The sequence below is a fragment of the Echinops telfairi genome, unplaced genomic scaffold, assembly GCF_000313985.2.
Source record: "Echinops telfairi isolate 266 unplaced genomic scaffold, ASM31398v2 ScPeMD7_23;HRSCAF=83, whole genome shotgun sequence".
Taxonomy (NCBI): Eukaryota; Metazoa; Chordata; class Mammalia; order Afrosoricida; family Tenrecidae; genus Echinops; species Echinops telfairi.
Genome location: NW_022103920.1, coordinates 75,461,057 through 75,479,149, shown reverse-complemented (window position 1 = coordinate 75,479,149; position 18,093 = coordinate 75,461,057). Strand labels below are relative to the sequence as shown.

Sequence of the window (18,093 nt, the reverse complement as noted above, 5' to 3'; positions counted from 1 at the left end):
TTTTTTTTGACATGTTAGTCAGGTAGGCATGGTTCTGCCTTTGTGGGTGCTATTTCAAATCTGGCCCTATCCCCAACCCTCGCTGTTCATATAAATTGCTTCCAGTCAATTAAGCTTTTAATTTGTACAAGTAAACAATTCATGTATGGTGGTCTAAAAAGCTGGCTTATACATGTATACTTTTCTTTTCTCAATATTGTTTGATATTCTATACCACTGGAGGAGATTATTTTAGACTAGAGTCATTGCTTTATCATTTTAAACAACTCGATGCTTGAGATTGCTTAGATCATTCTCCTATTCAACAATTTAAAAGGTAGATTAACTTGATATCCGGGTAACTTTTCAAATATTTTAATATTTATCTTTGAGAAATAAAAGCAAATAAGTGATTCTAATTAAATGAGTGTATAGGTCCAAAAATGTAAGCTTCTGAAAATTTGCTCAAATTAATTCTCATGTCCAATTAGTGCATACAATAGGAACACAACAGAAACTTCTAAACCCAAGATCAGACCGCCTTCACTAAGAATACTATATCAGCTACAACGGCTGGGGCCCACATTATGAAGGAATACAATTTTCATTTGTAAAGTGGCTAAAACACACTGAGCTAAACAACTGGACTACAAAATCAGGTGTTCTTATAGAAAACCTCTCTTGGCTCCTGCTTCTATTATTAGCTCACTCACTTTTCTGAGCCTGAATGCACCTTCTATACCCTGACTTTATGCCAAGTCTTACGGCTAATGCTAACCAAGAACTATCAGGAAAAGAAGGCTTTCCCTTCCCTGACTTGCATTACATCTACTACTCACCATCCCTCTCCCACTCAGAGGCAAATATATTTACTTCATTATTTTCCTGGAATAGCTGTGTATAAGGATTGATTCACCCTTTCTTTCCATCTGCTTTTCTGTAATATCTCAGTACATGAATCCCATGCTCTGACATTTTACTTGAGATAAATTTTTATGATTGCTGATATGCTTGGCATTCAAAAATTGATTGTTTTATTTTGAAAATCTGTCTTCTTTTATTACCCATTTTAAAAGAGTATGTCCAATTAAATGATGCCTGAATAAACACAGATGAGCTCGAAATAGCGTCCAAGGGGCAGAACTGTTTCAATTAGATACTATTGTTAACAGAACATTCCAACCATGGCTGCCCTTTCTCTAAGAAAACTGTTTTCTACATAAAAATATCAAGAGAGAAAAAGTAGGTTTAAATGCAGTGATATTTGAATAACATAAAATGTACACTTGAGAATGATGAGGGCAATGAATGTACAAATGTGCTTTACACAATTGATGTATGTATGGATTGTAATAAGAGTTGTATGAGCCCCTAATAAAACGATTTAAAAAATAAAATAAAATAAAATGTACACCTATAATCATTTTCACAACCAAATTTATTCTTCTCTTTAGATTAAAAAAAGTGTGCATTTATATTCAGGCAGTCTTCAATTAGCTATTTCACACTTAGAATTTTGTATGCAGACATATAACTCATGAAACTTCTGCTGGTATTATTCATTGAAAAATCAGATAGCATAAAACTATTCCACAATTCCCTTTGTTAAGAATAACTGAAATGTCCCATGGTTGTATGTGTATTTTGAAAGCACTAGCCACTTACATTTTAACTTTTCAACGAAAGGCCCTACCATCTCCCAGGTGTCTAGATTTTTCAAAATAAAAAAGAAACAGGGTCTTATTTTCTTTGTAAAAGAAAAGATTAAAAAGGTACAAGCACAGATTTATGTAATAATGCTATACTTTAATCACTCAATCATTCATCTAAAAATAGTCTCAAGGATCAATTATGTGGTAGGCACTGTAAGAAATAAAAATAGAAGTAAAACTTGATCCTTTTCCTCTTGGAGTGTCTAATGTAACTAATCGGGGGGATAAGGACAGGGTCCATAAATACTCATGGTGTGAGGCAGAAAATGGAAATGTCAAAAGAGAGTCAGAAAGGGCCAAGGGGGCAAAGAACTGACACAGCTAGAGAAGGGGTGTAGGAAATCAGGGTGGGCTCAGTGAGGGTGTGGAGGCATCTGAGGTGCACTTTCTTAGGATTAGGATGGCCCCAGTAAAGGGCATTTTAGAGAGAAAAAATAGCTCATTCTTAGCTCTTTTCTAAGTCAACATCACCAACATCCACACCTGTCAACAGATAAGAAACCTAGCTTGAAAATACAGTTTTCAACTACTCACTAAATATTGATTAGATGACACAATCAGTGGACATAAAACGAAGATGCTATTAACTATTTTCATGAAGCGACACTGAATCTAGAGAACCTGTCAGTCAGGAGGCAGGAGAAAACTAGCTGACAGCCTGCCTCTCCCTGGCTCCCTCACCTACTCTCTGCTAAAGGCTTCCCCACCCCTGCCAGAAGGCCAAAGTAAGCAGAGATTAAAATAGCCTTAGGATACTTCCTGCTGGAGTCTAACTGCTTTCATTCCATTTGATTTAGACCAATTGGAATGTTGAGGGAAAACCCCATGAGGCATGAAGCATGTGTGATAATGTGTCTATCCCTCAAAAAATGTTTGTATGTCTGTATCCATCATTGTTCCCCATCCATAAGAAAGCACGGTATATTGAGAAAACAGTTCTTTGCCCACAGTGTTATTTCTCCTTTTTTAAAAATAGATCTTTCACCTCCATGAAATACTTCCTCTCTCAACGATTATAATAACTTGTCACACATCCACTCATTCACCAGCACATGAAGACAATGCATTCTCAATGTTTTGTCTGGGAGTTAAGAGTTCTCCAGAGCTACAGCAAAGGGGCTATTTGGTCCATAATTTCCATGAACTAAATCCCTGGTCCATTATAGGTGCTCTCCTGCGGAAGCTCGCCTTCAGGCCTGCCCAAACCAGGAGGTTTATTTCCCTTTGAGTCCATTCCGACTCACGGCTTACCTCCCCATGCCATCAGGGCTCCTCATTCATAACTTAGCCTCTGCAAGACTTAACTCCCCTAGCTGACTCACTCTGTTCCAGTTACCAAGCCCTGCTACCATCACTCACTGCCAACAAGGAGATGCCGACGCATAGCGACCCCATAGGGAAGGGTCAAACTGCCTGTGTGTGTTCTGAGGCTGTAACGCCTTACTGAGTGGAAAGCTCTGCCTTTCCCCCCCTGCCATCCTTAGTCCTGGTAATCCACTGTCCTTTTTCTAGTTTGAACTACTATCTAAAGAGCCTTAATCCTCAACAATATGTGCACTTGCCTGGTTTGACGTTTATACCACATCCTCAAAGTCCAGATCAACCCACAACACAAGGTTGCCTCTCAAATATATTTGAGTTCAAAATATATGTAAATGTATGAATGATTGCTTCATCTCAGCTCCTAATATTGTAAACCATTTCCTCACCATCCAATGAAGGTTGAAAACCTTTGACCTGCTAATTAAAATTAAAAGTAGGGATGCAATTTCTTATGATGTTTCTAAAGTTACTACACGCTCACTCTCTCTCTATATATATATATTTAAGACTTGGCCTCTCAAGATACATTTTATTTGCTATCTTTTCTTTATCTGTTAATTTTCAAATTCTCATGATCACTGGGTTCCATTAGGGTTTAGCATCAATATTAATGATAAAATTATTAATATCCCTAGAGATCACTATTCATTATGTATTCTAAAGTATTTCAGCAAATGTTTAATATGAAATGTTTCAGCAAACAATTTGAACATTTCCATCATTAAGCAATGATGAGTTAATAAGGCATATAAATGCAAATTACTCAATATACATTACAATAAAATTACAGTTCTAATTTTAATGCAAAGTATGAATTACTAGATTCTGGATTGAATGCACAATGCAAATAAACTAAAGACAAACTTCTCAAATATAAAACAACATTGTATTGTACAAGCAATTTTCAGAGTTCATCAAATGGTTCTTACACCTCAAAAATAAGCGGAGGCCTTCACTTATTTTTTTCATATGCTGAAAAGTTCTTCTCATTTATAATTTTCTTTTGTGTGCTCTAACTCTGAAAATCTAGAAATATAGATCAAATGACTTTACAGGTATTTTATTACTAATACGCCATTAATGCTGCATATTTGCCTAGTCTTCTTATACCTCTTACCAAGCTATATAGTCAGGGTGCTTACAATATAGCATTTATTTCCTTTTTGTAATTCATCCCTTAATCTAACCCAAGTGGGCTTTATAAAAAATTTTGTCTATGTAATATATTGCAAGAAAAGAATTTACTTTAACTAAAATAAAAACTATTCTAGTCATTTATTAGAGTAATCTTGCAAAATGAAAAGTGTGTGTGCGTGTGTGTGTGTGTGCGTGTGCGTGTGTGCGTGTGTGCGTGCGTGTGTGTGTGTGTGTGTGTGTGTGTGTGTGAAAGGCTTTTTTCTCTAGTAGGGTCAACAGCCAAGGAGCCCAGTGCATGAGACATATTAACACCAGAGAGCTTAGCGATGTCTGTTTCTAAAAATAAACCCTGTATGTTTCTTGTTGTCATCATCCACCCAAGTATTGTGAGCTTGGTGACAGAAGCATTAAGGCCCCTTCTTTTCCTTTCCACAAGCATCACACATAGCTACTCAAAGACTTCCCCTGCGTCTCATGGTGGCAGAGATAAACGAACTCCGAGACTACCCCAAGCGCACATTTAAACAACATTATTGCCCCTAAAGCAGACAGTTATCATGCTGTTTTGGCAGCAGGAAGGAATCTGTGGTTTCACTTGAATGTTGTTCTTCTTTATTTAAACTACTAGAAATAACCCAAAAATGACAGAATGCTCTTTCTATAAATAATCCTTCTAGTGTAGAGTTATATTAGGAGGTAACTCAGATGGCATGATAATGATAACGCCTAACAAGCTAATCTTAGACCTGCCATGCCATAAGATAGAAATACAAGGCTAAGAATAACTGACCCAAAGGGGTCAGCCTGCTAAAGAGAGCCACAGACATGTGGGCAGCTGCTGATTTTAATGCATTTAATGATCTTCTGAAAGCTTCTTTCTCCTAAGAAGGCAACAAATTATGTTGAGCAGTAACATGATAATCAATAATGCTTTCATGATATATTGATTCATACAGATGGCTCAAGATCCTCACAGCAAGTAAGAGTTTTAAAATGAGTTGATGCAAGCCAGAGTTGGCTCTTGTACAATTGGATTAGCCTCTGATTGGTGAATGTTTGCATGATCCATCCACAGAACTACAATGCTTTTCAAGTGAAATCAAAGTTTACCTCAAGATACAGAGAATGTAGCTGCATGACAGTACACACATTGCCAACTAGGTTGTGACAACATTGTTCAAAGGGGTCAAATATTGAACTGGTTTATACTCAAACTATGCAGTTCCATACTTCCATTGGTTAGGTCTTTCTTTGGGCTTAAGAATTCCAAGTTGTACATTGATCAGAATTTCAGTGGGCATAAAGACTCCCAGTTTTTTGTACAAACCAAAGTGGAAATTTTATAATACATTAACATAATTCAATAATTATTGAATAATAATAATTCATAATGTGGTCAAGGGAAAATAAACACTGAAGTGCTAACACAAAGGAGAGAAAAAACAAAATGGAAAAACTTCCTTCTGCTAAATTACATTAGAAGTGATACACATTTTTGATGTAATGATACGTGATCTGAGAGCATGATGCTCGTAGAGATGGACTATGAACATTGGCAAATGTACATCCAATGCATGGGGAATGCTGGTTCTGGCCAGTGTACGCTCCCTAAGGGAGACCACTGCTGATGACTCTGCGTATAATTGATCTCACAACATTTTGGAGGTTGTTGGATTCTCATCTGGACCCCAACATTCTGTGGAACTTCCTCCAGTGTATGCAGCAAGCACTGGGGGTGGGAATCAAGAATCTTCCATCCATCCTGAACACAGCTGCCCACAGGTGCCTGCCACCTCCCAGCACTACGACACTTGCTTATATTTGTGTTTAAGAGTGGCTGACTCTATAATAGTTCAACAAGCACATATAAAATAAATCTACCTATCATCTACCAATCATCTATCTCCTAGGCTGAATATTTGTTTCTCTGAAAGAAAGTGGGAAGCTGTGGTAACAGGAAGCTCAAATCCTGGCCCTGTCTCTCTGCCAAGCTGTGGTGACCTTTCAGTATGTTAGTTCTCGCTTTGGACCAGTTTCCTCAAATGTAAAGAGCGCATGATTACTGCGGCAGTTACTGCAAAATCTACCAAATGGCAGCACTGATTACATTATAAGAGTGCCCGGTACGGAGATACCGCCCCCCACCAAAATATCAACTATTAGCATAAAGAGAGTAAGAAGAATGATAGTTATTATAAAAACAAATCATAGGTTCAACAACTGACTACCCCTAAATGAAGAGTAAACTGCTAAAATATCAGAGTGTGCTATCGCAGAGGAAAGCATAAAAAGAGTAACCGATGGTGATAAATTGTCCTTCTAATTTAATCTAGCTATTTCATGATGTCAGATTATGGGCTCCAAACACACATTTGCGTTTTACTTAAAACTATTTTTACAACCTTTTATTGTAAATCAGGCAGGCGCTCATACATCAGATCATCAAATTTACATTCAACAACTTAATGCATCAACATGTCCACAAGTCTTGGCCTATTCCTCCCCAATTTTTGTGCCCATCACCCTCTTGTAAGTTATTATCTTTCCCTCACCCAACTGAACACCTGTCCACCCTCTAGCTCAGTGCTCTTCCTGGTCGCCCTTCTCCTCTCATCAAAGTCTACCTCTGAGGGTGTGAACACTTTTTATTGCTTTTTTTTATATGACAGTGGCCTCAGACAGTTGTTTCATACATTATTTTTCCTTTTGTGATTGACTGCGTTCACTCAGCATTAATTTTCCCCAAATCCACTCATGTGTGGGGTGTATCTCAGTTTCATCATTATTCTTATAAACTGATTTTATAACCATCATCACGAATTAAGCCAAAACTGTGAGTAGTCACACTAAGAGCTTTTTGAGTTTAGTCGACATGGAATTCCCTGAAAACTTTCGGAGTGCACATGTCTTTACTAATGCAAGAACTCTCAGGACACAATGTGATTTCATTGAAATACGGTAAAATATGTGTATGTTGGTTTTGTGTGTTTTTTCTTAATTTCAAACTTGAAAAATTTGAAACAACCTCATGACTTTCTCATATGTGAACTCAGTTTGAAAACGCCAGGCCTTAGACACCCACTAAAATATACATCAAACATTTGAAAAATGACATCCACATGTCTACAATTGGGTCATTGCTGACTTTATGTTACTAATTAAAGCATTTCTAGCACAAGTGGGGCAGCATGAGGGCTTGAATGAGCAGGGAAATAAAGTTCGGGGTATTTCCAACCTTATCAGCATGCACATAGTTTAATCATAAGTAAATGACTGGTTACAGTCTGTGGTTTGTTACATTTTTTTTCCTTCCTTAAAAGTGGTTTCCATTGGATTTAATTATTGGGTACCTTTAAAAAGCACCATGCATAAACAGCCCATTACTTATTTTGCTATGGCAAAGTTAACAGTAGAATGAAGAACAGACCTGACATTCTTAGGAAAAATACAATGTATGCTGTCTTGTATCCATGAACGAAAGCACCTTAGACCGACCCTAAATGTGTGTGTGTAAACTACTTAAACATATAGGTTACTTAGTGTTGTAAACCTCATTTAAATTAAATTAGTTTACTGGAAGAAGATTTACAACAATAGACACAAAGCATGTTCTCTGTCTTCCACCTCCTGATGACACCCTCCTTGGGTTAGAGATGAGGAAACTTGCCAAGAGCAGGGACACCTGTATCCATCAATGTCAACATCAAAGGTACACATAGTCGGCTCAAATTTATTACAAATGCTTACATTTCACCAGTTTGCAATGATGACATTCCTCCTTTCTAAAAACTGACTCATAGTTTAAGGAATTTCCCCCCAATTATCAGAAGCAGCCAGATTATGAATAAATTGTATTTGTAAATGTGTCTTTAAATTGAATTGATAGATATGTTAGAACAGTTAGATGTGGTTCCTTTGCTAACATCAGTTAGCCAAATGTTTGTCTTAGGATGTGACATGTAGTAGAGCTCTCTAGGCATAAAAACCATCAACTAAATACAACATGCATTAGCATAATACACTAAAAATAATGTTTTGATAGTGTTGCTTAGTAGCACTCCTTTGTTATTAACTAACAGTGTATGTATGTACCTTAAAATTTTATTATAAGGGGCTATGGGGTGGCGGAAGGTTTGTAAGTACAGGTTGTTTATAAGTCTGCAAATCAGGTGTTGGCAGTTGTGGGTTGTCTATACCTTGAATGTTGAAGATAATAAGGCTTTGTCTGGGTTGCTTCATAACTATAGGCTGTGTGCTAACCTGGACATTTATTACCTGGGGATTGCCTGCATTTCCTTCTCCTAATTAAGGGACTTTCTGATATCAGAGAGCACACCCCGAAAAGCTATCTCCTCAGTACAAGTGAAAAAGTATACCAGTCCTTAAACGGATTTATTATCCTAACGAAAATGAAGGAATACCCAAAATTCCACTGAAATGGAAATTTAAAATATTATCCATTTGTACAGTTATTCATACAAATGGGTTTATAAATTATATGCATTTTCTAAATAATTACATTATAAATTATGTGCTAATGAACATATTTAATTAAATTCATTAAAGACCATTTAATTTATATATATTTCACTAAAAATGAACAAGATTGCACTACACACTGTAGCAAACACTGCTATTTCTTAACTAACATCTATGCTCCTCTAGTTCCTTCGTCTTACCGACAGAACTGTCGGTAACGTCGCCCACCAATGGCTACGGCCGGATCCCGGCAGTCCCTGTTTCTCAATGGCTGGTTAAAGCATGCGCGGGTTCTGCTACTCTGCTCAATCAGTGTGGGTACGTTTTTCATCCTTAAAAAGACACAAAAAGCAATATCCCTTGTGTGGGGAATTGACTGTGCATAAATGACAATGGCTGGCACTGCTGCAGTCAACTTTAGACCACCGGGAGACTAGCCTTATGGGGACACAGCCCGAACATCAGGAGGGGCCTGAACGCTGCCATGTGACAGAGCAGCGAGTGCGGCCCGGACACTGCCCAGGTTCCTGACTCCTCACGCAGACCCCTGATTGTATGCCACTTGGAGCGAGATTTTCCATTTCCTGGCTGTGGAAAGCAACCTAAGTACCCAGAATTAACTACCATCAGTACTTTGGCACATTCACTTTGTGCGTGGGTGTGTAAGGCACACTTTTAAAAAGATATATGTGTATTACAAAAAATCAATACAATGCTCAGAGTGTATGGGGATGAAAAGAAAAACCCTCCACCCACATGCCCCGAGAACGCTTTCCTGATCTTTTACTGTCTGTCGGATGGAGAGAAAACAAATTCTTTTACATAAACGTGTTCATGTCAGTGATATTCATTTAATTTTTAAAACACTAAATTTGAATGTAAAGGAATTTAAGAGAAATAAGACTGAAATTGAAGGGATTAGAAAACATAATAATGCTTCTTTACCATGGGGGATACTTCCCTAACACGTCTCTCTAAGGTTAAATAAAGAACCGAATCAAAAACAAAACCAGACAAAACAATAGAAATTGCCTTTAGTTGTTTTGTCTCCAACAACAGAAAAGAAACAAATCTGACTGCTAAGCAGTAGGGAGTCAGTCCCTGCTCAGACAGGTGAGGCTCTTAGAACCACACTTGATCTTAGCCAGAAGGCCGAGAAGCAACAGAGGCGATCAGACCTGGCCCACAAGTTCTCATTTCACTTCATCCCATGCCCCATCGCTATTGGGGTAAGTTTTATTAAGAATAAAGGCCCCTTGATTACCAGCTAAAAAATCGGATGCTGGGACCTTCTCAGAGGAGTCTCAGGAAACAGGTCATTGCTGGGAAAATTCTCTGAAGCAGTTCTACTCTGTACACAGGGGGTCACAAGGTGTCAGAATTGAGTCCATGCCAACTATTATTAATACATTTTATTAATATGGTTATATTACCTGACTTCATACTATTCACAATCCCATAGTTTTTTAAAGCTTTTTTTTTTTTTAACTTTTAAAGTCAGTTCTTTTTTTTTTGCTTAAAATTCATATTTTCATTGTCTGAGTTACATTGTCAAATTGTATTTCCAAGAAAGACTCATAGAAGCTGCACCCATTGACCTCTTTCATGTATGAGAATTTCTATCTTGTCAACCTATGATCAGCGCAGTTTAATAAGACTTTGGCTCAGTAAAATAAACCTGATTTACACATTCACTAGAACGTTAGAGATTCTTCTACAATATTTTCCGGCAATAAGTCTTAGGGAAAAGTTTGGGCCTTTCATTGACACACATATATTCCCTTCTTTCCCAATTTCTTATACCATAAATGTTTTGTTCTACCTCCTGCCTGAAATTCTAAAAATGGTTTCTCATTTGGAACCCAAATTAGGGGAAGACACTGTGTTGAGCACTTGTGTCAAATGAAAAAAAATTAAAAATGGGAAGGTGAACCACGGGCTCAAGTAGAAAGAAAATGTTATGATAAAGGATGATGACAACACATGTATAAATGTGCTTGACACAATGGATGGATCTATGGATTGTGATAAGAGTTGTATGAGCCCCCCCAAAATGAATTTTTTTAAAAGATAGAAAGTAGCTCATATTGAAATAAATCTTACTTTAATCCTGGAGGTGGGGGGAAACCCAAAAACACAGGGTTTTCTTTCAACTGCAGCTTTATCTTTGGTTTTCCATTTTGAGTGAAATTATCCTCCATTTTTGCAAAACCATCTTCCATTTCATTGTTTTCATTTATCAACGTTAGGGATGCAAATAATGTTCACTAGATTATCTTTCATGTCTATAGACTTCCAATGGCTTCCAACATGTTTTTCTTTATCATTCATTCTGTCACACGCCTTTACACTGTAGGTGTGTAGGCCATTCACCAGTATCTACTCTGTCCCTGGCAATTTCTAATAAATATTTTAGTTTTAACACTTATACTTATTCATTCTCACTCTGTTTCTTTAGATTCAAAAGGATGATTTTTCTTACCTTATTCTATTATTTTCTCATGGGTCTTTGAGCTCTTGTTATGGAATTCATGTTCTTATTAAGGTGCTCTGCTGGTGGGAAGCAAGTATTAGATGATTCTGCTTGTTCAAAGAGTTGATATATTCTTACTGGAATATGTCTTTGCTAGAAATGGTTTTTATTTTTATTTTATATGTATTTGCTTTCTTATAGTGCAGTTGCATAATTAAGTCCTTCCATTTCCTTTGACTCAGGGTTGGTAGATTTTTCTGTGCAACAGTGTAGTGAGCGCCCGTGACTTGGACTACTCCCCACTGCATGGAGCAGCTCACATGGGATCTGATGCTCTGAAGTGGAGAGTTGAGTACACTGTAGTCTGTCCTTGTTTCTGTTTACTGAGGAATGGGGGAAAGGGGAACAGGACAACCAGTGACCAAAACAGGGAACTTGGTGTGAACAAGAACAACACCCAGAAGCTCACCTGCCTCCATATGCTTTCAAGCCATTGCCTGGAAATTGGAGCATGTGAACTTGTACCGTGTATATCCAGCACAATTTATCCAGAGAGGTGCATTCGAGGTTAAAACCAGTAGTATACAATACCAGTTGTTTTACATGATTGCTGCCTTGTGTCACAAGATTTCACTCAAGGATCTGGGCCTTAGTTGGGGATGGTTTGCCCCAGAGGACACTCGGAGTCATTGTCCTGGTTTACAACGCCTTCATTGCTCCAAAGGCAGTACAGTTGGTTTACCTCCCACCATTGCTTTTTCCAGAATTCTAAAATACTGTCACCAAACAGAAGTGAGAGAGTCAGAGACACACACACACAACACAGACAGAGAGTGAGAGTGAGAGAGAAATATCCACTCAGTTTGCTTCTCCCCTGATTTGGCAATGTTAGTGATCAGCCTCAGGAAGCAATTAGCTTGCCAGTAAAATGCTCAGGAGGGCCAGCAGACAAGCCCAGCTACGTTCTAACCAAAGGCTCTCATCTCCAGTTTTTCCTTTGTCTGTTGGATTCCAAGGAACATTTCCTGGAGTTATACCGTTTACTTTGCTCAGATGTTCCTGGATATCTACTTGGTGGGGGGGTGTAGGGTTTTTGCTGCCTTACACGATTTTTGACCATTTTCATCATCTATTAGTGTTGAGAAAGTATATGGTAGATTTTCAAATGCCTCATTGCCAAAGTCAAAAAGGTTTTCCTTTTTTGATTAAAAATGGTGTTTTATTTTAGTCTTCATAAGGTTTTCATGATATTTTATTTTCTTCAGGGACATAACAACAATAATGCTACCGTTGTCATCCACAGAACTATGAAATACTCACTCTGTTCCTCTTTTCAATGGTCCTACTGCTAAACACTTTCTACTGCTGCCTATCAAATATCCCAATTGATCACAGCTTTGTAAGTAAAGATAACTGGGGTCAGAGAACGGCAAAACAGTAATTCTGGGGAATATTAGAAATGATTCTTGACATGATGACGGAGGCAGTTCGTAGACTTACATTTGCATAATTAGAGTCTGCTTTTCAAGTGGGCACGAATGCCATGGAATCTAAGACGCTTTCTTCCTCCTGACACCACACACCATGGGAAAAATAGGGTTCAGAAAGTGTTGAGGTAGATTTCAAGTGAAAGAAGTTAAGGATTTAGATAGAATTTTCTTTTTGTCCTAGGGTAAGAATGCATCATGAAAATGAACTGTCCTGAGTTGTATGAGCCCCTAATAAAATGATAAAAAAATGACTGTCCTTATTGAAAATGTGTGTTATATTAATACTATACCAACTCTAGGAAACTCCTTCAAAAAACAGCTCCGATACGGTCTTGACAGCTCTGCTGTCCAATGTGTTGAGCAATATGGCTGGCAAAGGGCGAATGCCGCCGATGCTGCCAGACCCCACGAGTGACCTGAGTGAATGCTTGTGCTTGTTGCAGTTTCTGCCCCAGTCATCACTTACGCTGGTTCAGAGACGCCACAGAAGCAGAGGTTGACTTGACAAAATGTGTCACTCAGACTGAATTGCTAGATTTAATAATATAGAACTCTTAAACTAAGACATCAGCAGAGTACATTGTAGGACTTAGTTCAACATAATGTGTTTAGCCAAGAAGATAAATATTAGGGGGTAAAACAGGAATCATAAAACCCACCTATAATCCAATAGTATATAAAATATCTGTATGAAAATATTCTGTTGATGCATGTTATCCAATATAATTACCATGATATTGGGGGGGTACTAAAGTAAAAATGACACAAAGCAAAGCTTTTAAAAACTAGCTCTAGAACTCTGCCATTGGGCATTTCACTAAACAATCAAATACTCTACCATTTTCCTAAGCTTTTGATTATTAGGTACTAAGACATTTCACAGAATACACACACACACTACCCTGATTTGCCATCACAATTTGCAAAAGAAAAAAGTCTTAAGTCATGTTGAATCAGGTTGATTGTGCTTCGATCGATATAATCAAAGACAGAGCACATGTATTAGATAATTGAAAGGAACTAATCTTCCAAACAAAATATCCGTTCCCTTTGTGAAATAATATCTAACTCATCTGGCTTGTCTAGCAAGATAGAATGTGGGATATAAGAGTCAAGGGCACAATTTCCATCTATAATAATGGCAATGATAACAGTGGGCATATACTTTAAGGATACTTTGACATATTTGAACCTCACAAACAAGTCAGGGGGTAGAGAAGAGAGCATCGTTATTGTTTTACATATTAGTAATGGGTTACACAATTGAACAGCAGCAGAACTCATGCTCATAAACAGAGCTCTTGACTCCCCAAATAGTGCTCTTCTTCACCACATTGACATGCTGCCACCTATCTGCTCTTCCTAGCAGATCCAAAGACTATCTGCTTTTACGTCTATCAATCTCATTGGTGCTATTGATCTAAATGGTAGCAGAAAAATATGTGCAGCTAAATTAAGACCAAAAAAACCCCATTACCAACAAGTCAATTCTGACTCATAGCAACCCTTCTGGAGACTCCCCATAAGGTTCCCAAGGCTGCGGAGCTTTATAAAAGTGGAATGTCACTCCGTTCTGCTCTCCCAAAGTGAGGAAGGGAGCATCAAATTGCCAACTTCTCAGTTAGCGGCTGAACACTTACCATTGCACCACTAGGGTTTCCGAATAAAGACAGCTCACTGCCATCGAGTCAATGGTGACTCCTATTGATTCTATATGGACAGGGTAGAACTGTCCTTATGGGTTTGAGGACTAAACTCTTACAGAAGTAGAAAACCTCATACTTTTCCCTTAAAATAATGAGGAAACCATCCCTAATTTAGTTGTTATTAATTCAAAGACAACCCTATGGATAATAGGGCACTTGTATCTCCATTATAGGAGTGGTTCCCAAAGTTTGTTGCATATTGGAATTACTGGGGTATTTAACATATCCCAGTATCCAGGCAGTCCCATATCAATGGTATTAGAATTTAGGCACTGTGTGTGTGTGTGTGTGTGTGTGTGTGTGTGTGTGTGTGCTTGGTTACTCCAAGTGTGAGAACCCATGCCCCACAAGAGACACACAATAAACACTTGATGAATTAAATGGAAGGGCATATTTCAATAAGCAAAATTAAATGTGGCCCGTAAGGTAAGAAGGATGTGATTAAATTTCTAGGTTTCAAATTTTAAAAATAAATAGAGCCTATAATTTATTTATACCACCGAGGATTGGGAATTGATGTCAACCTTCAATAATTTTCATATCACAGCTGGTGCCTAACATTGACAATAAACCAACCTCACGGCCCTGCATCAATTGATTCATGACCACTGTATGGGAGAAAGGAGAACTGCTCTATCTAGTTTCTATCTATAAATCTTTAAGAGAGCAGAAAACCCCATCTTTTTCCCTCGGAGTGACTGGTGGGTTCGAACTACTGACCTTGTAAGGTGCAGTCCCAACACCACATTACACCACTAGGGCTCCTGTAAAACTGACAATAGCATAGACTCTGAACCATCTCCCCCTGTGAAAGTACTGTTGCATTGTATACAAATCATTACAGGTCAGGAGAAAGTCAGTCTCAGCTGGGACCTGAGTTGGGTTCTACGCGGTTGGAAAAGACATCGAGAAGCAAGCAACTTACAAACACCTGGAGTTCGCCTCAGTTGTGGGCAAAGCACAAGAAGGAAGGAGTGATTGATCCTGTAGCTCAAAGGTGAGGGCTAAAAGGAGAAAGCCTAGTCCTGAAAAATAGTCTGTCATAGTCAGTAGAAGGGCTTATTCACAGGCGAAAGCTGAAATGCAATATTCAGTGACCGGTTCTTAGATTAGAATACCTGCTGCTTGCAGCCCTGAAGACCACGAGTCCAAGCACTGACAGATTTGCTTTTGCTGAACCGATACCACAAATGAACACCGTTCCTGTCGCACAACACTGATCTCTCATTCTGACTCCCTGAAAAGATTCAAGTCGCCAGTCTCTTTACAATCATAACTGGCACAGGTTTGAAGAAACTCACTTCAAACAAAGCAACAGATGGGAAGGTGCACTGAGGCCCAAACCGACAGCAGGCGCACCTGTGGGCCATGTCCTCCTCCTCGACTTCTACAAGGCACAGGTGGCAGTGTGGGAGCTTTCTCAGCCCGGGCGCTCTGTGGAGGCTACGGTACTGGTGATTGGGAGTGAGTCCACGTGAGAACTTAGGACGTCACCTCCACTGATGGGGAACCTAAGATAATGTCGGGGAAAACAACGAGAAGCGGACAGAAGCAAAAAGTCCCCAACGCTTAAGGAACTAGCGCAAGGAAATAAACACGAAAAAGCAGTCCTTCTAAGCGATCGCAGGTCCGCTCTTTGGCTGGCTCGAGATTGACAAAGCTGACAAGCTTCAGCCCCCATCACATCCCCTTTGAGGAACTAGACATGGGAATGGGCTCCGCTTCTTTCCACCGCTGCACCTGCTTTCAATGCATCTGTATCTGCGCTATGCCATCGCATCTGCCTGAGGGTGCCGGGCTCCTCACACGTTTTTGAAGAAAAATAAAATAACCATCAGCTTGTCATCACTGTGTCTCACCACAGTTGCATTTGGAGCTCCTGGGGGGGGGGGGGGACACGGAGTGAGGGAAGCCACACTACGGGAAGCCGAAAGCCACCTTCACGACTGCAGAGAACACAGTTTAGAAGGCAAACCTATAAATAGGGGGCTCTGCTGTGAGCACACGGTAAATATAAAAGCGGCAGACTGGCCGAGGCGAACTTACCTGGTTTTTTAAAAGTCCCCATTTGCAATGCTAACCATCAGCACAGCTACGCTTTTCCTAGTTGCATAGTAAAGCGAAAACTCCCCGGCAGCATTTTAAGTATCCCAGGCTCATTTTTCATCAGAAGCAATAGTTTGCAATTATTTCATTCCGCGGCAGCGGTCCCTTAATCGACTGAATATGCAGGGCAACAGGAATGGAAGGAATCGAAGTTAAACCCTGCAGCCGCACCAAGGAAATAGCAACCCCAACCCCAAACAGCAGCAAGTGCCTAAGAAAGGTGCTTTTCGTAGCTGCCTTTCAAACATACAAAGCTCGAGTTCTGGAAAAGACTCTTACCTGAGCTGATCATACTGTGCATTCTCTGCTGAGCCAAGAGCTGCTCGCGTCCAGCCACCCCATCTGAGGAAAAACACGAGTCACTCTCGTCAATTGTCTGCAGCATGTTCCACTCACCCTTCCTTCAGCCACATGAAAGATTCATCACTGCTCAAGCGCACCAGCCCCAGGAGCGACCCGCGCGGAGGAAAGCCACTTCGCCCAGGAGTTCCCTTCTCCAAAGATGAACATCCACTTTGTAAGAGACCTGGACACTTACCACAGTACCAACCAGGGTGCCGAGCCGAAAGGGCAGCGTGGATGCTACGGCTCTGGAGTTTAGGGTATCCCGGAAACTAAAGGCAGGTGGGAAATAGACATGTGCTTCGGGGTGATTTCTTTTGTCAGAATAAGTAGAAAAATATTAACTCTACCCAGGAGAAAAAGAAACCAATTAAACCTAGCTGTATTTCTTCCGGCTGCTAGGGTTTTGTTGCAAGAACCTTTAGCCCTGTCAAAGGCTCCCGCCCGTGCCCTCCTCCTATCTGTTTATGTGTGTGCGCCTCTCTCTCCCCTTCCCGGTCTCTCAGCTCAAGTTGGCTAAAGCTAGTGATAATCCATTTGCATATGAATCAACAACAGCATGGCCCACAGGCACAGAAATAGAACAATGGTCGGCTTGAGCCAAAAATAGGTCAAGCATGGCCTAGTGATTGGAGCCTGCATTAATGCATTTAAAAATACCCCAGCAAACCCAGCTGTCCAGCCTCTATCTTTCAAACCATAATTCTCTATTGCTGGGCTTTAAAAGCAATTAACTCTTTCCTTCCTCCAAGATTGCTGTGTTTCGATTGCAGGCGCTCAGCTTCCAAAGAAAGGAAGGCAAGGGGGGATAAAAATTAAGAATCATAATTCAAAGAGGGCAAATGCACATACATTTCATTTTATTTTTGTAGTATGTGTTTTGGAGAGAGAGAGAGAGAGAGAGAAAGAGCGAGCAGTGCAAAGCTCTGTATTGGTTCTAAAATAATACTGGAAGCTTTTGCTCATAATGTGGTTTCTGCCTCACCCACGCACAGCAATCCTGGTGTTCTATTTTTGTTGCCTGTTTCTCTGGCTACACTGCAGTTGGCTGTAGCACTAGAAGCTTTTCTGCCTTCTAGTTTCTGGACTGACAGGAGATTTAGTGGAGGTAGTTTCAGAAAAACAAGCACACCCTAGAAAAAAATGTTTATGAAGGATTGGCTTACTCTTTTATCAATAGCGGGCTATTTATGTAAGGCAATTGTACACTTCACAATCCGTATCACTTATCAAATTCTATTGCAATCAACTCCGACAATACCTAAGTAAAAATAGAGAAAGAGATAGAGACAATTTCAACCTGAAAAACCTCTTGAGCTAACTTCAGCTTGCCTATAAAAGTAGGC

At 39.5% G+C, this 18,093-nt stretch overlaps 1 protein-coding gene across 1 annotated transcript in view; it reads right to left on the bottom strand.

Moving 5' to 3' along the window:
* Nucleotides 1-18,093, bottom strand: part of HDAC9 (histone deacetylase 9) — a 1,007,885-nt gene that overhangs the window by 592,109 nt on the left and 397,683 nt on the right. Inside the window, exon 2 of the mRNA XM_045288655.1 lies at nt 16,685-16,747. Coding sequence (XP_045144590.1) covers nt 16,685-16,747 — 63 coding nt within the window. The remainder of the gene's footprint in view (nt 1-16,684; nt 16,748-18,093) is intronic.